General features: G+C 51.3%; 9 protein-coding genes across 9 annotated transcripts; 4 read left to right on the top strand and 5 right to left on the bottom strand.

Moving 5' to 3' along the window:
* Nucleotides 1–359: 359 nt before the first annotated feature.
* On the bottom strand, nucleotides 360–2,103 carry N7473_009367 (uncharacterized protein). The gene is made up of 2 exons (XM_057155306.1): nucleotides 1,891–2,103; nucleotides 360–1,823 (listed from the first exon to the last, which is right to left on the bottom strand). Exons 1-2 carry the CDS (start codon nucleotides 1,992–1,994, stop codon nucleotides 575–577), a joined length of 1,353 nt encoding a protein of 450 aa, XP_057006436.1. The 5' UTR covers nucleotides 1,995–2,103; the 3' UTR covers nucleotides 360–574.
* Nucleotides 2,104–2,328: 225 nt separating this feature from the next.
* Nucleotides 2,329–3,321, top strand: N7473_009366 (uncharacterized protein; the record flags this gene model as incomplete). The annotated part of the gene is made up of 3 exons (XM_057155305.1): nucleotides 2,329–2,544; nucleotides 2,612–2,831; nucleotides 2,897–3,321. 3 exons carry the CDS (start codon nucleotides 2,329–2,331, stop codon nucleotides 3,319–3,321), a joined length of 861 nt encoding a protein of 286 aa, XP_057006435.1.
* A 347-nt stretch (nucleotides 3,322–3,668) lies between these two features.
* N7473_009365 (40S ribosomal protein uS4) lies at nucleotides 3,669–4,550 on the bottom strand (the record flags this gene model as incomplete). Its single annotated transcript, XM_057155304.1, has 4 exons — nucleotides 4,488–4,550; nucleotides 4,371–4,427; nucleotides 4,192–4,290; nucleotides 3,669–4,077 (listed from the first exon to the last, which is right to left on the bottom strand). Exons 1-4 carry the CDS (start codon nucleotides 4,499–4,501, stop codon nucleotides 3,669–3,671), a joined length of 579 nt encoding a protein of 192 aa, XP_057006434.1. The 5' UTR covers nucleotides 4,502–4,550.
* A 146-nt stretch (nucleotides 4,551–4,696) lies between these two features.
* N7473_009364 (60S ribosomal protein eL21) lies at nucleotides 4,697–6,224 on the top strand. Its single transcript, XM_057155303.1, has 4 exons — nucleotides 4,697–4,790; nucleotides 4,927–4,994; nucleotides 5,075–5,122; nucleotides 5,274–6,224. Exons 1-4 carry the CDS (start codon nucleotides 4,755–4,757, stop codon nucleotides 5,602–5,604), a joined length of 483 nt encoding a protein of 160 aa, XP_057006433.1. The 5' UTR covers nucleotides 4,697–4,754; the 3' UTR covers nucleotides 5,605–6,224.
* A 4,848-nt stretch (nucleotides 6,225–11,072) lies between these two features.
* Nucleotides 11,073–11,609, top strand: N7473_009363 (uncharacterized protein; the record flags this gene model as incomplete). The annotated part of the gene is made up of 2 exons (XM_057155302.1): nucleotides 11,073–11,086; nucleotides 11,384–11,609. 2 exons carry the CDS (start codon nucleotides 11,073–11,075, stop codon nucleotides 11,607–11,609), a joined length of 240 nt encoding a protein of 79 aa, XP_057006432.1.
* A 3,881-nt stretch (nucleotides 11,610–15,490) lies between these two features.
* Nucleotides 15,491–16,450, bottom strand: N7473_009362 (uncharacterized protein; the record flags this gene model as incomplete). The annotated part of the gene is made up of 3 exons (XM_057155301.1): nucleotides 15,491–15,597; nucleotides 15,649–15,820; nucleotides 16,112–16,450. 3 exons carry the CDS (start codon nucleotides 16,448–16,450, stop codon nucleotides 15,491–15,493), a joined length of 618 nt encoding a protein of 205 aa, XP_057006431.1.
* Nucleotides 16,451–17,709: 1,259 nt separating this feature from the next.
* Nucleotides 17,710–20,872, top strand: N7473_009361 (putative C2H2 zinc finger domain protein; the record flags this gene model as incomplete). The annotated part of the gene is made up of 3 exons (XM_057155300.1): nucleotides 17,710–17,892; nucleotides 17,987–19,871; nucleotides 19,932–20,872. 3 exons carry the CDS (start codon nucleotides 17,710–17,712, stop codon nucleotides 20,870–20,872), a joined length of 3,009 nt encoding a protein of 1,002 aa, XP_057006430.1.
* A 1,159-nt stretch (nucleotides 20,873–22,031) lies between these two features.
* On the bottom strand, nucleotides 22,032–23,900 carry cps1 (Gly-Xaa carboxypeptidase; the record flags this gene model as incomplete). The annotated part of the gene is made up of 3 exons (XM_057155299.1): nucleotides 22,032–22,075; nucleotides 22,137–23,467; nucleotides 23,548–23,900. The coding sequence occupies 3 exons, from the start codon at nucleotides 23,898–23,900 to the stop codon at nucleotides 22,032–22,034; spliced, it is 1,728 nt and encodes a 575-aa protein (XP_057006429.1).
* An 871-nt stretch (nucleotides 23,901–24,771) lies between these two features.
* On the bottom strand, nucleotides 24,772–24,951 carry N7473_009359 (uncharacterized protein; the record flags this gene model as incomplete). The annotated part of the gene is made up of 1 exon (XM_057155298.1): nucleotides 24,772–24,951. One exon carries the CDS (start codon nucleotides 24,949–24,951, stop codon nucleotides 24,772–24,774), a length of 180 nt encoding a protein of 59 aa, XP_057006428.1.
* Between the last annotated feature and the right edge of the window lie 182 nt (nucleotides 24,952–25,133).

Genomic DNA, 25,133 nt, shown 5'->3' with positions numbered 1-25,133 from the left:
ATAGTTCTGTCGAGTGTTGCAGTTATTGGATGGAGGGATATCGTAGATGTGGTGCGGAACGGAGTTGATTGACGAGAAGAATTATGCTGCACTGTAGGGTGAGGGGAAAGGATCTACTGTACAGTCGGACAGGCTGTCTTGCCGATTTAAAGAGGGAGGAGGCCCATAAAATCCTTATCAATCAGTTGGCCCCGGGAATTTCAATGACTGGTTATGCCATTTTGATCCCTAAGCAAATTGGGGGGGATGACTGATCTCGTCAATTTAGCTGAGGAATCACCATCCGGCGGTTCGGGGCCATTCCGCACTCCGCACTCCACCTATATGTCATTATGTCACTCCTAATTCAAGGTTGACATGGGAAGATGTGCTGGTCAATCAGTAGAATAAATTCAATGGCTAGAAGTGTGGATGAGTACACTTTTGAAAACCCGATCCCGCCAAGGTCCATGTACCCCCATGCGCCAAATGAAAATGTGATCCCATGGTATCAAGGTAATCAAGTAGAGCCAAAATACGAAGACGCCAAAAGCTATGCAACGCTCAGTAAAAACATATGCGTACAATGTACAAATCACCACGCAGCTCGGACATCAACATGCCCATCTTCATCAATCACCTTTCCACGATCCCACTCTCGTCCTTCACCTTTCTTCGCCCACCGCACATTCTCCGGATTCCCCTCAGTGCTGTCTGCCCCCGTGAATGCAGCGTTGTGCTTCCACCGATCAATCGTTTCCTCGTTCATGCCCGCAGCACGTAGCCTTTCTTCCCCTTTTGCCTTCCAGCGCTGTCGGTCGCGCAACGCCTCGAGAGCCATGTCCCAATCATCATCGGCGGTCATTAGACCCGCAACGGGTCGGCGGGAAGGCTTGTTTAGAGACGAAGCCTGGTCATCATCCGATGGAAGATCCTCTGTAGGATCGTATTTCGGGGCAAAATGGGCATCGATGTTGCTGGCGCGGGGCTTGTATGCGCCCCGGCCACGTGAACGAATAGGGCCAGCGCCCTCATCATGACTTTGCGGAGGTAACGGACCAACGAGATCTTCCAGAGGATCCGAATCATGATCCAAGTCATCGCGTCGTAGAGTTGTGTAAGCCGCGGCGGCGGCTGACGCGGACTCTTGTCTTTGTTCTCGAGGGTTGGGTGCAGTCCGAGTCGAGTCGGAATGGGAGTCACGAGGAATGGGAGGCTTTTCAGATGGGGAATGCCCAGACCGGTGTTCTGTTCGGCTTCGCCGTGAATGGGACGACCGCTTGTCTGACGGGGACTCTGATCGGCGGTGCTTGCGGCTGCGATGGCGTTCCGAGCTCCGTGCCCGCCGGGGCGATCGACTACGGGAGCGTGAACGAGACGTCTCACGGCGTGAATGACGTTTCCTGGTAGGCTCATGGCGGTCTGAACGACTCGGCTTGTCTCGGTGGTCCCGCTGGTCTCGGTCTCGGTGATCTCTCGAGGATCGGTCTCGAGAGTCGTCTCGGTGGCGATGGCGCCGTGACCGATCTCTCTCAGTAGCCGAGTCTCGAGGACGGTGTCTCCGCTGAGGATGAGGACTCTCACGTTCGTCTCGTTGTTGACGATCTCGGCCCTCCTCACGACGGCTTCTTGCCAGGCCCGGCGAACTGGATCGATGGTCGTCTCTCCGGGTGGGGCGAGAATGGTCTGATGACAGGTCATCTTTAGGGCGAGCCCTCAGATGGCGTAGGCGATCCTTCGCATCTCTCTCCTCCTTGCGCTTGAGAGCTGTGTTATGACTATCTGTTTCTTTAATCAGATGTCGCAGAAATCGGGTGTTTGGTTTGGGAGCATTGCCGGCAGGTCTGGAAGTGAAATGAGGTCAGTTTGGACCCGCATTATAGCAATTGATAAAGCGGGGAAAGGGCATACCTTCGCGACATATATGAACCGGTTGTTTGATATCTCTGAGAGCTCTCGCGTGCCTCACGAGTGAGGAGCTCCGCAACGTACTCGTCGTCCATGTTGTCGTCCATTCTTCACGAGGCTGGACGGATCTGAAGGGATCTGACGGGTGGTGGAAGAGATGAGAAAGGAGAAATTGGAAAATTCTACGCCATGCCGAAGAAACTCCAGAAAACTCTCTCTCCGCGCCGGAAGTAACAGAAAAGGGAAGGCGTGTCTATCGTCGCTCTAGCCAAAATTGCGGCCATCTTGCTTCACCGCCTTTGCCCCCGCTGTTATCGGGTCGCGATAGTATTTACCGATCCACGCCTCAATGCGGCAGTCGCGCACTGTTTCCCCTCTGTCTCGTTACCAATCTATTGAACCCCTCGAATAGCTGCGCCCGACTGAAATTGACTGCCTGCAATGGCCGACATGGCTGACCCAGCTGCTGTGCTCCAGAAGCTGGAGCAAGAGCAGGGTGACTTGAAGAAGCAGCTCGCGATCATCCGAATCAGCGAGCCCATTTCTGATGTCGGCGGGTCCAATCCCTCTCCTTCGAAGCGCGGCTCCGATGTTTCTATATCCAATTTGAACGATCCAACACCTGCCTCACTCGAGGCCGACCTTTCACACTACAAGGTATGGAAGAACCCGTGACTAGAACCGTATGACGCGTTTACATTGGCTAACCCCCTTCGCGGTATAGGAACTCTTCTCCAAACTACGATTCTCTTACCTCGAACAAGTCACTAAAGAAAAATTCTTGCGCGCAATCGTGGGCGACCCACCCCTTGTGGTCGGACACAATGAAAATGTCGAATTGGAGACCCAGCTAGCAGAGGTGAAAGCCGAGCTCAAATCGCGAAAGGAAGAAGCCCGTCTCATGATCGAGGAAATGGAGACAATGGGCCGAGAACTGGCGCGCCGTAAGTTGGCTCTATCTAGCTATGATGTTCACGGCTCTGGCTCATGTCAATCGCATCTATGACAGGATACAAGAATGTCGAGGTTCAAATGACACAGCTCTCAACTCTCCCCGACTCGATCGAGAACCTCGAGTCCACCATCGCGGGTCTGCGCGCGAAGCAGGTTGCCGGTATGACATCCTCGGATCTTCGGTCCTCCCAGAACCTACCACTCCCAGCCACCATGGCGCTGCTATCGGAACGAGAGGCAGAGTTGGCCGCATTGAACCGACAAATTGCTGCTGTGCAGAACACGCTTCCGCGAAAGACTCGGGAAGCCGAGGCCATTGAGCGGGAGTGCACAGTTCTGGAGCGACGGAAGATTGAGGCTGTTACACAGGCGCGCGAGGCCCAGCGCAAGAAGCAGCAGGGAGAGAGTGATGGGCTTGAGGAAATGGGCCGCTGGTACAGAGGCGCGGAGGAGACATTGAAAGAGATGGTAGGCGTTTAGGGATAAGGCGCAAGCTGCATGCTAGCGCGATGGCGTTTGGTTATGATTTACATGACAGGCGATATGAGCCGTGGGGAGTGGGGCTTTAAACGGTGTTAAGGATTCACATTATTAATTTGCACATAATTTAACGTCCGAGGACCAGCTTTAAGAGATGATACGAGATGCACAAGATTCGGGATTCGAATTGAAGCCATTGTGGCTGTTTGATAGATTCATTTTGTTTTGCATGATCATACAACATGAAACGCTTTATGCTGCAGTCACCATGAACCTCCCAGAGTGTTTGAGCTGCCCAAAGCGAAACCCGACCGTACTCCCATTTGACTTTTGTAATTGCGAGTAATTTACTCCTCATCCTCCTCCTCCTCGGCGTCACCACCGGCGGCGGCAGCGGCCTTCTTGCGGCGAACACGGCCGGGGCGGCCGCCACCGAAGGGCGAGGTAAGAGCGAAGTCGATGTGCTTCTGGGAGTCAAGGCGGACCATGAAGGAAGGAACGTTGACAATCTGCTTGCCGACGCGGATGTGGCGCTGCTTGATGAGGACACGGGCGTGGTGGATGGACTTGGCGAGGCCAAGCTTGTACACGCAGGTCTGGAGACGGCGCTCCAGGAAGTCCTCGACCTTGAGGGCAAGGACGTAATCGAGCTTCATGCGGGACTCATCGAGCACACCGATGCGCACGAGACGGCGAATCAAGGCATTACCCTCGAACAGACGCTTGGGGTCCTTCTCGTCGAGAGTGAGGAGTTCACTATGAAGAAACAGGGAAGACAAATGTTAGCGTTGTTTTTCATCATCCTAAGGACTGAGTCTCGATGCGCCAAGTTCGCAATCCTTCAATCTGGAATTTTCTTGATCCACATACCGAGCAGCACGACGAATCTTGGACAGAGTAAGCATAACACGCCAGACCTCACGCTTGTTACGCAGACCGTACTCGCCGACAATCTTCAGCTCCGAGTCACTATGAACAGTGAATTAATATGGAACACACGACATGACTAGAAGCACGCTTCTAATCAGTGGCCGGAGAGTACAACTAACAGGCGGGCAGACTCGAAGGGGCGACGGGGGACCTTGTAGGTCTTGGTGTAGACACGGCTGTGAAAGAGATAGATTAGAATAACGCGATTTCATGAATTGAGGTCGTTCATCACTCACGGAGCGGGAGCCATGGCTGCTGGGTGTCCTGGGTTGGCGGGATTGTCGAAGGGTCACTTGAGGAGAAGCACACTGAAGTTGTCCAAATTCCACATGGGATAATTTTCGCCTAAGACGCACTAGTCCCAAAGTGGTGGGGTAGGGCTCGCCCTAGATTACGTGAGCGTCGATTCGGGAGGCCACAATCTCCGCCCATCGAACTTCCCGCTCTTGAAGATAGCCGTCGTCGACAATTCTCAACACCGCCCAAACCACAACACCGCCGTCATGCCTCACTCGTACGGTCTGCGCGCCGGCACTCGGGTACGTCTACGATTCCCTCGCTCTTCGAATTCCCCGTCGCTCGAACCTTTCGCCCGACAAGTTTGGTGGTGGACAAGGAGAGCTGGACAGCGGAGAGAGAGAGAAAGACAAGCATACTGACGAGATGGAATAATAGTATGCCTTCAGCCGCTCCTTCAAGGAGCACGGTATGATCCGTCTGTCTACCTACATGAAGACCTACCGGTATGATGGAAACCTTGCCAATGACGAAATATCGGAACGAATTATAAGAAATTGGGGGACTGACGAATTTTTTCTTACAGTGTTGGTGACATTGTCGACTTGAAGGTTAACGGTGCCGTCCAGAAGGGGTCAGTACAATCCGAATTTTCCTTGCAAAATTTACACGCAGAATATCCACACCTTTATTCTCCTCTGGCAATCGCCTCTCATCATCAATCTTGCGAAATGACATGAAAAACCCGGCCAGAAACATTGACTGAACGTCTCTCTCTTCAATAGTATGCCCCACAAGGTCTACCACGGTAAGACCGGTGTCGTCTACAACGTCACCAAGTCCTCCGTCGGTGTCCTCCTCTACAAGCGTGTCAACAACCGCTACCTCGAGAAGCGCATCAACGTCCGCATCGAGCACGTCCAGCACTCCCGCTCCCGTGAGGAGTTCATCAACCGTGTCAAGGAGAACGCCATCAAGAAGCGTGAGGCCAAGGAGAAGGGTGTCCACGTCCACCTGAAGCGCCAGGCCCTTGGCCCCCGTTCCGGCCACACCGTCTCCGCCGCCGGCAACGCCCCCGAGACCGTCGTTCCCATTGCCTACGACACCAACATCTAAGCGGCTCTTCCGTCGATTAGGGTCTTACTGGGTTTCGGTGCGCGAGGTTGTTTGGTGTTGTTCTTTTTACAAAACTGGGTTTTTACTCTGGCTGTCTTGTCCATCTCTCTCATGTTGTGGGATGGCAAGGCGGACCGTTCTGGCTGCATGAGACGACGCGTGAAGGGTTTCCGATTGCCCTGGCACAATCTCGAGCCTCTGCATAGATTCCCCTGAATGAAACAAAATCAAAAATTTCCCGAGTTCATGATATTCTTCCTAGTTTGGTGGGCTGGTCCGGCAGGGTTTGGTCGAGAATCGGTTTGGAGTCGGTCGCCAGCACGAGATGAACTGCGCCAGCACAGCTCTTGCTAGTCTGCTGGCTAGCCAGGCCTGGGCCTGGCTAGTTTTCGTCTGGATTGTAGTTTGTAGTTCTGATTTCTAGACTTGCGATCCTTCGACCTGGACCTGACATGGGTAAATCGCTCTGGAACGTTCTGGCCATCGCCGGGAACATGATCGACGATCGTATTTTGACGTTCACATGGTTCCCCCGATAACCTCATCCGACCGATGCGCCTGACTTCATCTTTAGCTCATTTACCCCTACGCTAGTACCGTCCACGTCAAATGCACCCCAGTTCACATAAGAGAATCTAGCGGTCTAGACTCGAGATACGCCTCAAATGGCACCGTATGATTAGCCAGACCGCCACCGCCAGATCTCCAGCCAGCGCAACGAAGGCGGCGGCACCAGGACGATAGCAGCAAGCAATTAATGCAAGAAAGAAAGCATCGCAAAGCAGCGGTCTAGAACGAGGGTGATCCGCTCCATTCCACATCCATCTATCGAAAACTACTCCGTAAACCGTCCTGAAAACGCCCAGAAAGAGCTTTCGACAGCAAGCTAATTCAACCAGACACATGATCCACCTGTCATGAACCTCTCAGGCCTTCCAATCGAAGCCCCCTTGGTTTGGAAGTAGCGGGCTCAGCCACTATCCTGCAGTCCCCTCGCATTCCGGAGTATCGGAGTATAGGTACAAATGAGTTCACGGCAGTCGCAAACTGCCTTGGGAGCTTACTGCGGTCAACGACCGACTTGCCTGCCTGATCGGCAAATGCGCCACGAAAAGAAAACCCTCGTGAGGCACCTCGGACTACGGACAGACTGGACTGTGTATGACCCTACCTACCCTGGCAGGTTGGGCCACAAAGAGCCCGGGACTCCATCCTCCATCCTCCATCCTCCATGTTCAGGGTAAACGACGGAGGTCCGAGCATCGTGACCTGGGTCATTGATCCCGGGCATTGTGATTGTAAATGCTCCCTTGCTACGGATACGGAATATACGGAGTACGCTACCCATCCGGAAGAGACGGGGGTGCCGGTTGGATGAGCGCGTGTCCAGCGGAAATTGCTCTCGGAGTCAGGTTATTTCGTATACCCGTCGTATATTGATTGAACGAACACAGGGTCTCGACTACCGGACTACGGAGTATTCCATTGGGCAGTCGCCGAATGGATCACCAACGCATCGCACTCGCATCGCCTGCCCTGTGGAGAAGGACCTAGACTAAGCCTCTCAGATTTGCCGCTAATGTTACAGACGAGGATGAAGAAGTATGCCACAACAGTCAAACCAGAGTATGTCAGGTTTCGCGTGGGTACTACCTAATTGGTTGGGGAGGAGGCAACTTGCTACTGTAGATTGAGGCAACTTGCAAGGATTAGGGTCGTCACCCACAATATCCCTGACGAACCTGGCTCGACATCCATGGATTGTCTCCATAATTTGTAATCTGCACATTAATTTCCGAGCATTCCAACGAAAAAATCGGAAATCCTGACTCTCCAAGTCAGGATCGGCTTGAGATAGGAGCCGGAGTGGCAGGTGCAAAGTCCGTAGCCGAGCGAGCCCGTCTGACCACGAGTCTGCGACACAGTGTGTCTCAAGTACACTCGCAGCATTCCAGAGAAATTCCCCTTGTAGTAAACCTCGCGAACCGTTAGCAGCAGCCGAAGGTCTACCCCAGCCGAAGCCATCTACCAATCAGTAACTTGCCCAAGTACATAGGTACTACCTACAGTAGTTAGTACCGGTATCAACGATAAGACGGGACTCCCAAGCTCCAGTGATCGCCCGTATTGGACCTCCATGCGAAGGTTATTCTGCACGGATATTTCGCTTCAGAAAAATCGCCGACGCCAGCGCTCTGCCCTTGACTCGACATCACTCGAGTCCTCAACCTCCATCCGGTAGGAGGAAGATTCGGCCGATGCCCTGATAGGCAGAATGGTTTCCCGCGGGCAACCTTATGCTACACATTCACCAGTACCTAAGGTTTTTCGAAGCAGGTTGTGGATGATACAGCAGCATGGGTTGCGGCGCCATCCATCCGTCCGTAAGCTGTAAGCTGTAAGGCTGAATTGGCAACTGTTTAAGTTCTGTAGGCGTTTTTGCGGGCTTTGGGAGGTACGAGGGGAATGGGTGGTCAAGGCTTCTTTTCTAGAATAATCAGAGTACAGTACAGCTCGAGTAAGGTACGTCCTATGATGGCTATAGGCGGAATCGGGCAGTGGCTAGTGTGCCCCATGCCCGGTATTGGGTTGAGTGGGAGGTAGTAGGTTCGGCCAAGCGATGAAAAAGCAAAGATATATCTCCTGCGACCTATTGGTTACACCGATGCGGGATTTTACGTCAGTGATGCTGATTGGGAGGTTTTATTGTGAGTCGGGTTGAAGGCTACGTGATAATGACTGGTGATGTCTGAGAATTAGGAGATGCTCAGTTTGTTGAGGATTAACGGATACGAGGATGTGTATACCAGCGGTTGTTTGTTGGACTTTTGTGTAACCTACGGATGTTGGCCTCAGCCACCTACACTGCGCCACATACACGGGTTGTACAAATGACAGGCACTGCCACAGAGCCTTGGGCACAAATATTGGGGCAGAATCGTCATATAACTACATGAATTGGACAAGTCTAGCTGACTGAACTCAATTCTGACATCGGCGTCTTTTGTTTCACTCCTCTTCGTTGCCTTTCCAGAATCCCGGCCCACGAGCGAATCGTCATCCAGCACACGACTCGGGCCTCGCACATGGTGCTGAGTAAGACGTTTGAGCCTCTGGCGTCTTAGGGTCTAACCCAAAACAGGGCCACCGTTTCCCAGCCCGCGAGTTTCTTTTACTCGATAATTATTTGTTGAGCTTTGGCTGGGTGAGACCAAAAAATAAAGGAAAAAAGGCTATTCTGGAATCATGGGAAAGAAAATTTGAAGACTTCCATCTCAGGTACCGTACTCCGTACATAGTACATACATGACGTCCCTGCCAATGGTCCAGTGGAGAGCCAGTGGAGACAACTGCAATGGTTCATACCACTCAAGACTCCGCCCTTGGCACAGACGCAACATCTACTAATGAAAGTCTAGTTACCTATTACCATATCTGGCATGGTTCGTTCTTTTGGAGCCAGGCACCCACTTCTCTCCGGCTGTTCATCATGTAGAGCATCCTTGCAACAAGATGGAGTTGACTTCTGCAATCGACTCTGCATCTGCCAATCTGGTGATCGACCATATGCCCCTTCTCATTTCCCCTGGAAACTAGCGCAGAGAATAGGCGCGATTCCTTGGGTCGATCCCCAAGCCGTGGGTCTTGGGATTTCAATCCAGACTGTATTGACGTGGACAGTCGTGATTGCCTGTCTCTGTACCGTACGGACTACGGAGTAAATGGTGACTCAAGCTCTCCCGGCATCCATGGATAGAAACCAGCCGAGGCACCTCCGTGTTTCACATCTGTGATGGCACTGGTTGGTGGGATTAGCCTATCTATAGAATTTTGTTGGGATGCTTCTCGTTCTAGGTGTCCGCGCACTCAATTCAAGGAATTCAAAGCAAGGGCTTACTTTTTTTTCGGGGGGGTTTTTCGGAGGGGATCCGGGCTTGGGTTCGACATCCACCCTGAGCTCGGTGCACGGCGTTGGGAGGGTGGACAGGGACAACAATCCGCCTGGGTAATTGCCCAGGTTGAGGGTTGCTGATTTCACCCATGGCAGTGATGACGATGATGGGTCGGATGGGGAGATAGGTGAAAAGGGTTCTCAGGGTGTTCTCTTAGGCTATCACACCTAGTCAAATTGACCCGTTCTACGAGATGATGAAGTCATCCTCCCAGGATATGCGAACCCGAGCCACTCGCCGTGGCGCAGTTGATTTGTTTCCTGACTGAACAGGCAGCAGCCGCCCAAATTAGGCTTAGTGAGAGGGGTAATGAGGCTAATATTGCCGATACCTTTTGCCATTCACGATCGTAAATGACAAGAAACCACGGCATTGATAATTACTGGTTTTATATTATTGAATATTATGCCACTGAAGTACCGAGACAAGATTGGAAGCTTGAAGCAAGATTCTAGTATGAACTCTTTTTGAACGCTAATTATGATGGCGTGTAGATCGCCCGGCTGTCATCCCCTCAGACATTCAATGTACCTTGTACACCATGATGCCGGCCGTATACCGATCTTTGGGCCAGACCGGAATGTTGACACCATGTCTGGTCGATCGAGGCAACAATCACTGCGAGATAATGCATAGAACTTTTTAATTTTCCATGTTGGTAGCCGAGGTTGGTGAGGTTAAAACAAAGTGAACCATAGACTGGGGAGCCGTGGAACTCGAACTATAGGAAACAGTGGGGACGATTAGAGAATCTCGAGATCATTCAGATTTCCCTACTTTCTTTCTTTTTTCCTCCCTCTTTTTTGCTGTATTTAATTCGGGAGTTTTCGGTGTATTCTCCAGAACAGCTGTACTGTTCAGTGTGTTCGCACTAGCCTTTTTTGTCCTGTCGTTCTGTCCCTGCAGATGAGGGGTAGCCAGTCGCCAGTATACCCGCACACTTAAGCTGGCGTCTGCCAGTTGGTCCCTTTTCCTCCTCCTTTCTGCTCTCTCCATCACCGACATTTTGCTTTCATTCATTTGCCTCGATATTATATCTTAATTATTGCTATTTTTTTTCTTATTTTTTTAATTTTCGATTATCCTAAACCCGCCTTACCCTAACCGGGGTTTGGGGTGCTTCCAGAAGAAAAGGCGCAGCGATGGATATTTCATGCACCCAACCCTCCCCAATGGGGATCTGTGATGATCAACGAACCCTCTCCGGTTTTGAGGTGGCCACCGTCGCCGACTCTCATACCTAACCCGGGTACACCTTGGAGCCTACGATGGACTTGACATGATGTATCCGCGAGGATTTATAAAGATTCTCGCTGGCGCAGGTCGACGAGGAGGTACTTTACCACCACATCCTCTTTTTGACTTCGGAAGTCCACTGTATGCAAGGTCCCTCCCGAGTTGAAGCCATTGGTGACTATATCCACTTGATCTCTTGTTCAGTCTTGCTACTGATCATTGTGTAGACTGCCCTTCTGTACCTTCCTATACATTGCCAGCGTCGTGCCTATCTCCAAGATGAACACTCCCAAGTAAGCTACCTCGTGCTTCATGTGGTACCAAGCGGGAAGCCCGCATTGTCCAACCATGGTCCGGTTCTAGCCGTGTTATCATGGACTATCACCGTCGTCGTTCCTGATTCACTTCTACCGTCAACCCCAACAATTACCTTCGCTCCCTTCACTTTTTTGCCCAATCTTGTCTACCCTACCTCTCCTCCCTACCTTCATACCCACCTCCATCTCCAAAAAGCTATGGATCTCGTACCGCCACATCTCTCTCTGCCTCCATTTCCCTTACCAACCCGCTGACACTACTCTTTTTCTCAGTGAACAGGATTTCAGCTACATCGGCGGGCAGTTCCCGGCGATCAACATCAAGGGAGCTGACCTCGAGCTCGAGCTCCCCAATGACCACCCTCTGCGTGCAGATCTCCTTCCAGGCCATCTCCCGGCCGATGGCTCCTCCTCTTCCTCCTCCTCCATCATCGCCTATTTGAACGAACCGGAGGCGGCCCAGCCATGGAGCCCCCTCCGTGCCTCCAACCCCCAGTAGCTACGGCTACTGAACACATCCTACACCTGCCTTGCAGGTGCTCAATTGTCCTGACAGGACGAGCTTTGTCTCTGTCAGGAACGGTTATGATGTGATGGGGGCAATACGGGCGTACGAGGGGTTACCAGAAAGGTCGGACTTGGGGTTCTGGGGAGTTCGATTTTGGATTGTGGCTTTAGGACACTCCTTTTGCTTTTTGGTTGGGAACTGGGAAACGGGAACTGGGATTGGTGTTCTTGGGATCTTCGTCTTCATCTACACAAAGCATACACCAAAAGTGGCGGCCGTCGGTGGGGCTTTTGGCTGGCAGAGACCGCCCCGCCGAAATGGAGTTTCGAGACAAGCTGGAGTTGGAGACTTGGGGGACCCCAGTGGGTCTGGGGAGTTTCGACATGTGCTTTCTTTGTTCTTTGTTTGTTTGTCTTTTGTGATTCTGTCTTTCTACCCCTTTGTGTTTTTACCTTTATTCTTTGTTGTATTATTTCACAAAACCACTACATAGAGATACAACATACACCGTGACTCATGCACTTGCAATTACAATCATCAGTACAGAGTTTCCTAAGATTATGCAATTTCCTTGACTTTACTAAATCAAACTATTGAAATGATCCGAGACATGGAAATCCTTGTTTCTCTGATGCGGCTCTACAGCCACTTAGCCATCTGAACGCGGCCATCGACCATCGACCACGAGAGAGCCAGGGAAGATGAGAAGAGATTGTTCATTTCCCGGTTGCTCATTTTTCTACTTGCCTATTTGTCCACTGCCCTTTCACGCTATCCACGCACGCTCAGACCCCCAAACTCATCAGTCGTAAAATCTCTGTCGAGATCAGACCCAATAACATGCCGAAAAGGAACCGAGACTATTAAACCAAAAAGATTGGGAGAGGGGAAAAATTTCTCAATCAAAAAATAAATCAAATTAATTTGCAGCAAGGCAGAAAGCTGGAGAGCCTGTTTATCTACCACTATGCATGATATGACTCCAAAAAAAGACCTCAATGCGTGCCACCAGCAAGTGTGGTGGGAAAATTCTTTTTGATCCTTGGAATCGGATATTGGGAAGGAAAAAAAACAAGCCACAGCTTGACGTAGTAGGGACCAACGCTACGAAGTACGGAGTACGGAATTCTGGAAAAAAGAGAATACCATTATTATGCAGTCCCAGCCATAATCATTCCTCAAAGACAAAAGACAAAGAAAGACACAAGCAGCGCAGTACGTATGGACATAGTACTAACCGAGTAGTCTTGGCTTTTGCCCAGCCAAGAGCAGAGCCGAAAAAAGACCCCCACCTGCCTCCTCCTCCCCAATCACCAACAACCATTCTCGCTCTTGATCTCTCTCTGGCTAATTTTCCTTTCCATTTACAGTCCAACATTTCGGCCCCATCGGCGTCGTCTCAGCTGACACTGCAGGGTTTTCAGGCTCCCGAATATCAAGAAATCCGGATGTCATATCATAATATCATCATATCATTATATCAGCAATATTATATTATATTAGTTTTATTTTATTACTTTTAGAATTTTTTCTCGCGTGGTTGGGAGGGGCCGGTCACCTTCAGTCTGCCAGGGGTCCTTCGTACAGACGAGCCAATGAGTGACTATTTTCCTTATTCGAAGAGCATGCAGCTAGCAATGCAGCAATGCGCACTATGCTTTTGCAGATGGTGGGTGGGTTCTTGAGTTCGCTGCGTAACAGATTTGTTTAGGAATTATTCGGGTTTAATGGGAGGCGAAAAAGTGTCAGTGTCAGAGGAGGAGGGAAAGGATTGGATCTGAGGGCTGGGGCCCTCGGAATCGGATTCTCACCGTTTGGTTTCTCGATAGGGAGGGAGGGACGTATGGAGGGACGGTGTAAGTTGGGTGGTTGGGTAGGTACGTAAATGTTCCTCGTTGGTCATACTACGTACGTAGTTTGTCCAGCTGATGATGAGGATCTGCTATCTTTCATTTTACTTTTCTGATTATTCTCGCCTGTCTGTTCTGTGTTTCGTAATCGCAATCTTGAATTTCTCGATGTTCTCTTTTTCCAGAAGAATGGATACTGTACTGTGCAGTCCGATTTCCATTCTTCCTGCATTTCGCATGGCATATGTTGGGGTCGGTGTACCGAAGATAGGGAACGGGAGGTACGATCGTGGGCGATCTACGGTTCAAAAGGATGGTTCCAGTGGGTCACAAATTGATAGTGGAACTTTGTTATACTTCGTTCTACTTTGATATACAAATCGAAAGATTCCAAATGGAAAAGTTGAGGAAGCTCGGCTACGGTATAAATCTCTTTTTTTCTCTCTGATTTTCTTTTCCTTGTCTCTCTTTTTTAAGTTAAATTTTCTTCTTAGACTTTTTCCTGTCTCTAAGAAATTGCTTTTTCGGCTTCTTCTTGTATGTCACTCTTTTTTTTTCTCTGTCTTCCCCACAGCCGAGAAAAAAAAAAGACTACTGTACTGTCCTTAGCTGACCCCGCCCCTCCCCAGAAGCCAAAAATAAGTGCGGCGAAAATGAAAACCATGGAGATAAAAACAAATTTCCTCACAACTAATCCTTTGTCTAAAAAGATTGTTTTCGCTCGTACATGCAGAGATTTCCACGCATTCCGCTGCCTTCCCAATACCCAACCACGCGTGTAGTAATGCCCCTCCCCCTTTTTCCTGCGTCAGGCCTGTGCCCGAGAGAGCCGACTCTGATGACGACGATAAACACTCCAGTCGTGCAGGAAGCTCATTTCAAGTGGTAATCCACCTCGTCGATAGGCCCACCGCTACCAGGTGGTTGTTGCCACCGCCAAGTCTTTTGATTTTAAGCCTCTTCTTCGACATTCCAAGGCCCGTGGACGCTGGACAGTGCCGATCGTTTCACTAGTCCGGATAGAGATAATACCCTCGTACAGTAGGCGTGTCAGCTACGGTATGTATAGGAATCTATTACTGTACATACCAACGCCCAATGCAAAGCCCCTTCTGTAATTGGTGCTTCCGAAGGAGCCGCCAGTTCGGGGGACCTGCTTAGTTGATTTACCTGGCTTGTTCGTCCAGTCCAGTCCAATAATGACTGAGCTGTGGAGGTGGAGTATCTCTCCTGTGGTTTTGATCATCCATCATGCTCTTCGACTTGCATTTTGCCCTTAACATCCGAGCCCGCGTGAGACCGTGAGAGTTTCGGCGTTTTGCAGGCGTGCATGGCTTTTGGGTTTTGTGGAGGTGAGGCTATCTGTACCCGTTTTGATCTCCGGTGAGTGAATTCGTAAAATCTGGGGATCAGGAGGAGTAGTACACTGTACAGTGAACGGGGTATTACGGGGAAGAAGGTGGCTGTTAGATAGAAGAGTTAGTTGGTTAGTACAGGACTTTCGCTTTGACTCGGCTGGTTCCCTCGCCCTTCGTTTTCCGCTCTTCCTCCACTTTTTTGCCCTACAGGAATTGATCACTCAGAGCGCCTCACCGTTTGCAAGCACCAGCTGGTAGCACCCTTCTTTTCGTCCCTGTTTAAGCCAGTGCTGGCCAGTGGTTTTGCGCCGCCCTATCTCTCGCCCCTCCCGGCGTCGGGGAATTCTACCCGCTTTTCCTGGCCCCGCTACTCTTCCCGATCAAGGTCTTGCTCGTTGGATTGGCGTAAGGGATGATGCGCCCGCGTGCCATTGCCCATGTTCCCCGGCCACGCTTCTCTCTTGCCGATCCGGTAGGGGAATATTACGACAGAGTGCGTTGCGTGGAAGGTTCGAATGTTCGATGCTGCTTGGACAGCCGGGCGCCGACCGGGGCGTATGCATAGACAATGGATTCGGTCGTCACTAGATCCTCGAAGAGTGCAGGTACGGGGAGACGTCCCCGGCAGATGCAGTAGATGAGATAGGAATCGGGCATGGTCAGATCATTGGGGCGCTAGATTGAGATCTGGACGTTCACAGCCTCCATGTCTCCATGTTGTAAGACCCTGGACTTTTCCTGCCGTGGAAATTGGAGCGACGTAGCCGCAGGCTAAGTTGGTTAAGTTGTCCGTAACTGCTGATGTCATTGAATCTCTGTTACCATTGGCCTGACTTGGTCGGCGAATAATAGCATCACGTCGGAGACGATGGATGCGAAGGGGAGGTTGCTCCTCCTCTGCCGCGGCGATTTCCCCAATGCAGTCGCAGCCGAGTGTGATGTGAGAGCCGTTCGGCGGCACTCGTGGCTTGTTGACAAGGACCGCAGTTGTTTCCTTGATGGTACAGAGCAGCGTTTTTGCTCGGGCCCCTTCTCCACAAGAAGATCGACCGTTGGCTGGGTCCAGAATAAGGCGAAGGGGGCTAGTTTGGTGCCACGAGCGATTCATCTCGTAGTTTTGTTCGGATCAGCGAGTGAATGCGCTGTCAATGACCTTGCTTGTGTGGTAACTTCCGGGCCTCCCGTCAATCCACCATTCGCAACGTTCGGTTTATTATGGCGCGGAGAGCGATAATGCTGAGCATGTGAGCCCAGCCAGGTAGACTTTGGTAGAGACACAACTCACTTTCGCTTTGCTTTCTGCTCGTCGCGTGTCGCGGATCACCACGCCAATCCAGTAGTTCCAATCTTGGTCAATCCCTGTCACCGGTCCCCTGTCACCATCAGATCCCCCCTCCGACTTGGTGGTACTGCCCCTGCCCCAGTCCATGACCCTCTCGATCTGTGTCGGAACAGGGGTCCCGATTTGAGTCGTTTCCCCGTAATCATTCCCATTATCCATGGATGTCGGTCCGATGGGAACAGTAGTGATCGCAATCGCACCTTCTCCGTCTGGAGGACCTTCCCGACTTGTCTGACGAGATACCCAGCTGGGTGTGCGCTCGGGCTCGGGAATCCTACGCATTGCGGCACACATTGCGTATACCCTCCCGGAGTCAATGGAAGACAATCATGGATGATCGGATCTGTAGACGCTTTGGGAAGGCCATTGACTAGTCATTGACTGGTGACAGGTCTAGAAAGGAGGAAAGGAAGGGTAGATAGAGGGGCAGGCAGTCATAACAACATTCCACCGCTCTTGGCCTGATGTGGCTCGTATAGATTGGGCCTTCATGTAAACGAGGCTCGCTGTCAGGCCGTGGAAGGTGGACGGGTTGGAAGGGGGCAGCACAGCCTACTGATTATTCCACGCCGTACATACTACCCTAGTCTGTACGTATTATGCTACGCTACTACTATTATACTACCAGTCTACTATAGATTATTAATTGCACTGGTTGAATGCTGTAACGAGTAATCTTCGACAAGGCGGTGCAGGGTTGACGGTGCTTGAGGGGTGTTTTTTCTCGCTTGCAGAGCTAACTGGCGGGTGTCCCAGTCATACTAATCCATCGTCATTACTTTTCATGCTCCGTTCTGCTAATGCCACTCCCTCCCACTCCCCCATACAAAATCGGGTCTGGTTGATTTGCGTGATGGTCGTCGTAATTAACCCCGGTCTTAACCCGTACTGTATGGTTGCGACTATTATTTTGTCTCATTGCCATTCTCCTCCGACTTAAAACCCGGCGTGAAACTCGCTCTCTGCTTGCTGAATTACACTTTGTTTTTCAGTCCATGCACCGCCTCTCTTGTCTATGGTCTTTGGTCTATGGTATAATGGGCTCTTTATAATCCCTTAGTTCTGACGCCATTCTTCACACCACCCCCCATTCTTCCCATCCTTTCATTCATTTCTTCTTCTTTCTTTCCTTTATGGCCTTGGTTCTCAGGGCGTTTCGGCATAAACCCGAGGATCGGTTTAAGCTACCTTTAGTGCTTTGCCCCCCGTTTCCGATCTGAGCTCTATACTTCTCTCCCCCCCTTCCTCCCCACCACACTTTTGTACGTGTATACCTGTCGGGCCCTCTGGTCCGAACAGACTTCCGGGGTCACTTCCTCTACCTTTTGCACCCCATTAACCCGCCAAGCCTAACCCTCATAACCCTCAACCCGCTTGGCCTCTGGGTTGGATTGGGTCCTTAGGCTCTCAGTATATAACTCTGATCCTCCCTTCCTGCCCATGCTCATCTGACCTCTTCTTTGCTTCCTCCTTCCACTCTATTGGGCTCTTTCCCTTCCCGGCCAGTACTTCCGGTCGGGCTTTGCCCTACTTTCATCAACATGGATCAAGCTACCAATGGGTCCTCAGATGACCTCAGCGACACAAACTTCTTCCAGTTTGGGAACCATGTCTTCATCCGTGAATCAACGGAAGGTCCGTGGATTGCTCTCGGTGATGCCATCGTCGATGGCCAATACTCCTTCGACGCTGACCTCGTCGATTCATCCAATGGTCAAAATACTGTGGGTTGCCTATGATGATCACCTCCTCTCACCCAGACTTCAACAATAAGTCTCCTCATGATCCATGAAGCAATGTCTAATGCCGCTATTATAGACTACTACTCCCTCACAAGTTCCTTCCGAAACGGATCCGACCTCAATATCCGATCCGTACAGTGCAACGGACCTAGGTGCACAGCGTCAGTCCCCAAAAGAAGAGCAGCCACTGGTAGACTCCTTGCAGCCTCATGACCTCCTGTTGAGAGGGATTGGCCAGGGATACCCCATGGAATATCCCCAGGACCTACCTATGAACCTCAAAGCTTCCGGGGGTGAGAACGCTATAAATCAAGCCTCTCCATCTTCGACTCCCGTTCGTCAAGAGCCCATCTCACAGACGGCCCCTGCGCAAGGCAGCATGGGTATCCCCCGTCAGGAAGTTGACACCACCTTGGACCTTCCTTATCTCGAAGAGAATGTCATGTGGGTCTTAGCCCAAAATCCGAGCCATGAAAGACTGCTCCAGACAAGCAAGCGCCTAGGTGTCGTCTGGAACCAGGTCATTGCGCATCTGAATGCCCTCGGGAACGAGGAGATGCCGCCTCCGCCTCCGCCGCTCGCCAATGAGTCAGGTGACAATGAGGAAAAGGAGATTGACAGAACCCGGCCATACTACAAGTGTTGTATCTGCGGAATGGAAACACCAACACTTCATGTCATCAAGAGGCATGCCGCCGACAAGCACTTCCCGGAATACGAATACTACTGCCATCATGACGATGGGCATTGTACGCTGCTCCGGGAGCCCCCACGTCGCCGTGATAAAATCTTGGACCATTATCGCATGCACCACGGGGGTGTGCCTGTTGGAAACATCATCAATCAAAAAAGGGTCCCTCTTCCCTGCGAGTCCGTGTGCAAATTCTGTCCGCGAAACGTCCAAACTTGGAAACAATTCTATGCTTGTTTCGCGGAGCATTGTTTCGTAAAGCCAGCGTCGTCCAACATTGGCTCATCTCAACGAGATGATAATGATCGCGCCAATAAGAAGCGCAAAAATGGCCCTGACCACGACACACTGGGCGGCGGCGCAGGTGCCGCAGGTCCAGCTTCGTCTCAACAAGGATATGGACATTCTGGATATGCAACTGGGCAAGGGCAGCACCATTTTACCTCTGGTACCAGCCGAAACCAGATGAGCAATGTCGACTCAAGGCCATTGCTTCAAGACCGCTCGGCGTCCGATCCTTCTAACGGAAGAACAAAGGGCCCACACCTAAAGGCCACACACCCTCCTAAATCTAAACCACGGGCCTCTGGTTCTGGCGGTGGCTCGGGCGGCGTCACAAAGGGGCTGCCCAAGAAAAAGAGCAGCAAACCTCGAGTTGACCCGCGCAAATCACAAGACCAAACATCCTCCCAACCGCCAGTAGACAAGTGCAAGTCTTGCCCGCATATATTCGGCACCTGCCTCCAATGCTGTAATGCTCCACCGTCCGGAAATTGGTGTCATGAGTGTCCAAACATGAGGGCCGCTCAATCCATGCAGGCCGGCACCCTCAATGTCAACCGAGCGTCGGGAGTTTCTCCTATCAATAGCCAGCCTATGGGATTTCCCCAGCATGCCCAATACAACCCTCAGGGACTTCATGGCGCTAGGTCGAGCATTCCCATGGTGCCTCGCGGCAGCCCCACCTACGCGGCGATCCAGCAGCAGCTTCTGAGACAGCGAGCTCAAGCCCAGGGTATGGGACCTCGCATGAACACTCAGCAAGGCTTTTTCGGAGGCAACTCGTCCTATATGACCAACGCAGTGCATGATGTCCAAGTCCGTGGCATGTCTGAGCTCGAGATGGAGACCTCAATCATAGGCTCCAAGAGCAAATTCGACCCCAAGAAGACTACATGTTCAAACATTTTGTCTGTCGTCCTCCCCTTCCGAGGCTCCCCTCCACCACTCCGCAAGTCCCTCATGGGCATGACTTCGATTCCTGCTAGTGGTAAGCAAATGCCTCTCCCCGTCCTTCGGCGCAATAAAACAGATTCACTGACCTCTACAGCAATGGGGATGATCACTCGGCAATTCATCGGCCCTGTTCCCTTAACCAAAGTCAATCCTTCTATGTGCCAGTGTGCTTGCCGCACCAAGTCTCAAGGGACATACTTTGCCCGTGGTCGCATGGATATGGCAGGCGGAAGAAGGATCGAACTAGACTTCAAGATGGCGCCTGAAGCCCGTGGCACGGGTCACCCACTACGCACACGCATTCAGGTAGTCGTGAAAATGTTACGACTTCGATCTTCCGCCACAAGATCGGCAAGTGCGAAACATAAGCAGGAGGCCCATGATGCAATCAAAAAGGCCCTTGAGGCTACTCTGGATGGCTCTGAAACCAAAACCATCCCCTGTGAGGATGAGGCCAAGGTTGCTGAGCTAGGCAGCTCAGATTACGACTCGGATGTGGAATCGGTCACCGATTCTATCTTCTCATCGTGCTCACGAGTTTCATCTTGCACCGACTTCGCACAGCTTTCTTCTCCACCATCCAGCCCACCTGCCTTGACATTCTCGAGAACATCATCCTTCACTGACCTTACGTTGGCATCTCCGCATTGTAGCCCTGAGCTCTCTGCGTGCCCCAAGAAGTCGTCTTGCACAGACCTGGAGCTGCCTGGGCTAAGCTTACCCTTCCGCCAGAAGTGGAATGATGACACGCTCAGCAGTGAGGAGCACTCAGTCCACGACCTGGAAGCCTATGAGGAAGAGGAGAAGGAGCTCGAGCTCACGTTCGACCTTGATCTGAAGTCATCGCTCGACATGCTCGCTCGTTGGACGGGAGTGCCGACCGATGATCTTCGCTCGAGTGTATCGGTCTGGGATCCAGACAGGGTCTTCAAATATATCATGAACCATTTGCTGTTTGTTATATTCTCGCTCGCCCGCTCGGGAGGCAATGATCCCAACCCCTGCTGGGACAAGAAGCGTCCGTCCCATTCCTGATACGATTACTTTGCCGGTTACTATTGCGATGATACCCGCAACTCCCTGATGATTTTTTTTTTCTTTTCAAAACACTGTCTGATATTCTTTTTTAAATCGGCATATGTTGTTATTTTCGTGCCACGTTTCTTCGTCTGTTTGTATTTTTTTCTCTGGAGTTTCTGCTTTCAAGTTCTGCGATCTACTTGCGATCTCCTTTCAGATCTTCAAGCATTGTTCACTGGTACTTGGAGCCGCTTGCCGATTCACTTTTTCTTGTGTCTTCTTGTGTCTTTTACACTTTTTTCGTCTGGCCAAAACTTGGGCCCAAAAAATTCGCTTCTTGATGCGGCTCATCAGTGATATCCTTTGGATGGATCTTTCACACAGGTCCTACTCCCTCGTCGCCTTTCATACGTTTATACTGGTTTGAGGGATCTGTACATTCTGCACATTCGTGTTTCAGTTTGTATATCACCAAAACTAGACCTGGTGGGCTTGGCGCTTTTTCTTCTTTTTACACCCTTTACACTTTTATTCTTCTTCTTTTGTTTCTTATCCATCACAGGGAGGTTTGCACTGCTTATGATTTTACGTTTTTGATTACGCGCTACACGCGACGCTGTTACGCTGCCACGGCCCCATCATTATTCATGATTTTATGATAGCATTGGAGCATCAGATCAGTTAGACAGCCAGCCTTGAATATTTGCAAGATTTCCACTCTTATCCCACCTTCTTACCTTGATTAGCCTTGAAGTAGAGTAAAGTTTTCAGGATCTTGGACTTCGATAGGGTTAGTCTTTGCACAGCCTTCTTCGGAAGAGTCGGTGTAGCTTAACCCGGGTAAGCTCACCGCAGCTACGGATTTCCAATCCGCAGCAAGGCTTCGTGCGCGAGTCATGTAAACTTTGATGAGGAGAATGATCGAGGCAGTGCAAAATAGATACACTACAGCTATCACTTACGTACAACGGATAGTCACACAGCACATACATCGTCATCCACACTGGATTCTAGTCCTGGTGATAGTGACCCAAAGCTTCTTGCCTGCAATCCGAAGTGGTTATTTCCATTGGTTCTCAGATCTAGATTTTAGTGAGATGCCCATGAACTATCTACAATGACCAATATTCACAAAGTACGACCCAATAGCCATAATGATTTAAATGGTCACTTTTTACAGAGACTCCTCGTCCCAATTATCAAAGGAGCGGATGAGATCTAGACATGAATGACGTTAGCGATAAGTAGAATCTAGACTGATAAAAGAAGAAAAACTTACCATAGTACAGCATAATACCCTCCAGATGCACATCCAACCGAATCCGCTCATCCACAGTGTGAATATTAAAAGCACCACCTTGGCGCGACGGGCTCCAGCGGTAGATATTCTCCGAGAGAGACCAGTAGAATCGCGTGTCGGTGTTACCGGTCATGATATCTCCGGTGACGACGACCGTGGGGCTTGACTCGGACTCGGCAGTGCTCAACGGGTTAGGGTGTGATTCGAACACGCTGCGAGCTACGCCGGAGAATCGTGCCCAGGTCTTCGAGGTGAGCGGGTCAGTTGGCGAGATTGGTGCTGGACTAAGGGCCTCCATGAGCGGGGACAGAGTGAGGGTGCGATCGCCCGATCCACCGAACTCGTCGGCCGTGTTGGCGACGCCGGGGAAGTCGATGTGCAGTGTGATGTTGTGGGAAGCAGCAATGGGACGGATGATGCGTTCGGCGCGCTCGCGGAGTTGATCTGGTGTCATGTGTAGTGCCACGCGGTAGTTGACTACCGCTGAGATTTTTTCTGGAAGAGCGTTCGTCTTGACACCACCGTTGAAGAGGTCGGCGGCTTGGGAGGTTTGGAGGGTGTAACGCACGGCTGGACCGCGCGATGAGGCGACGGCTTCACCAAGGGCTTCGGCGTCACCCTCGGCCAGCTTTTCGGAGAGCCAGGGTTCGACGAAGTTCGGTGAATACCGCGCTTGACACTCGAGCATGCCGTATGAGGGGTGCGATGGGTCCAGACGAGGCGAGAAGAGCTCCTGTCGCTCCAGTTCGTAGATGATCTGGGCCATCATACCGATGCCAGTGTGCGCGGGTGGGACGGAGCTGTGTCCACCAGGCACGGCGAGTTCCAGGACAAGATCGAGACTTCCCTTCTCACCGACACCAGGCAGAGCGTACAGAATGTCGTTATCATTACCCAGGTTCTGCAGACCCATACCACCCTCATCGAGGATGAATTCGAAGCTGTCTTTGCCGTATCGCTCCTCGAGGGCCGCGGCAATGGACCCAGCACCCAAGAAACCGTGTGACTCCTCGTCGAAACCAAAGGCTAGCAAGACAGTGCGCTGTGGCTGCCATTTCTGCGAGAGGAGATCCTCTATGGTGGATAGGAGTCCGATCAGGACGTTCTTGCAATCGCTTGAGCCGCGGCCCCAGATCCATTCACCGTCGAAAAAGCCCTCGAAGGGCGGGTGCGTCCAGTCGGAGGGATCGTCGATGGGGACGACATCTTGGTGGGCCATGAACAAGATGGGCTTGCGGGTTGTATCGGCACCCTGCAATGTGAAGACCAGGCCGAGTCTGTTGATATGCTCGACCTTTGCCTTGGCATGACTGGAGAGAAGATCGAGTTAGATTCGCTGCTTTCGCAAGACAGTTCTGTCTGAATTGGCTGGTTGATGCTTGACACTTACACTAGAGGGAACAAATCTTCCAGTAATGACTGGAACTCTACGATTGGCTCAAATGACTCGTCATAAGGATCCGTCGCGAAGTCGCCAACGGTGGTGGGCACCTGCACTGCCCGCGATAACCGCTTAGCCTGGAGGGCACGGAAGGCCTCATCCTTGAGGAATTTCAAAGATGAATGGAGTCCGTCATTGGGAGAGGCGACTTTGGGTGCTTGCGGACAAGTTTCGCGAGCAGATGGGTCGAGGGTCTCGAGACTGTGGGAGATGCTGCCAGGAAGCAACACTTGCTGGGCGGGGATGCCCAAAGCCAGTGCAGATGGCACTGAAGCCAGTCCAAGCAGAGTCAGTCCCTTCATGATTGGCAAATTGAAGCACTGAATTTTGATTCCTAGATGATTCACCAGACTTGGTCAAGTCTTGGAAGGAAAATCTGGAAGATCAATGTGAACGGAATCGTGCGATGGCGTTATTTGGGCATTTGATTCATCTTTTTATCTTTCTTCATCTTCTCCTCTTCTTCTTATCTTTTCCCCTCACCAGTTTCCCTCGGCCGAGCGGGCTCACCCGCGTTTTACCCCAATCGGAAGCTATTTAGTTGGAGGTTTGCCGACTGGTCGGCAAGAGGATACGAAGATGTTGGAGAGCATCGTGGATGAACTCCTCTGTACAGTTCTTTGTCTCTATAGTTGATCGTGTATTGAAGAATATCTTCAGTTGACTATCGAGGCAGGACAAGCACAATCAGCAGACTCGGCACAGCCCGAGAGAAGCCATGGCCAAACAGTTTCAACTCGGTGGAACCAGCGGAAGAAGCCAAGGGAAAACAACGTGGATCCCCAGGAACCAGGGCTTGTCCCGAGGCTTGAGTATTGACCGTTACGATCTTGGTTGTCGAGAGTCTTCACAATAATCGGGAGTCGCTGGCCCTACGGAAGAATCACAATTATTCCAATAATGAGCGCCAGGAGTTCTCCTCATACGCCACTATGGACGAACCCCTTCGATCCTCCTTGACTGCCCCGATCGCCAATAGGGCTGCCAATACAGGAGGCAGGCTAGGGGGTGAAGCTCAAAAATGCAACGCCCCGAAGGGCCAAAATCCTTCCCCCCACACTGCGCCACCATCCGCTCCTCCCGGGACAAACGAACACAGTCTGTGAGTGGCAAAGAGACCCTCTCCAGAGGCTTTAACGGGGGGTTTCAGGTGGCACTAGTGATGCTGACTCGCTAGGGACCGTCAAACACATGCTGAGATACTCGAATCAGCGACAGGTTCATCCACTTGTCCACTCCGGGGATGTCGATCACTGTGATCAACGCCGCCCCGGCCAATAAGCCGCCTGCGCAGAATTCGATAGAGCACTCGTTTAGTGTTTCAGAGTCGATCGCGCGGGTTCGCGATGACATCGTTTTCGTTCTGTTGTGTCTGGCTCCATAAAATAATGGATCCCGAGGGTTCTTGGGGGCCAAACGAACGAATCTGTCAGCGTAGGGTTGCAGCTTCTTAAGTGAAACTCTTTGGACTCTTTTTTGTCTTTCTCTTGTGTTTGCAGATATTCGAATTACCAACTCTATTTCGCTGTTGGATT

The sequence above is a fragment of the Penicillium subrubescens genome, assembly GCF_028828155.1.
Source record: "Penicillium subrubescens strain IBT 31985 chromosome Unknown utg000006l_segment0_segment0, whole genome shotgun sequence".
Classification (NCBI taxonomy): Eukaryota; Fungi; Ascomycota; class Eurotiomycetes; order Eurotiales; family Aspergillaceae; genus Penicillium; species Penicillium subrubescens.
Note: the sequence above shows the minus strand (reverse complement) of the source record. Positions and strands in the feature narration are given on the sequence as shown.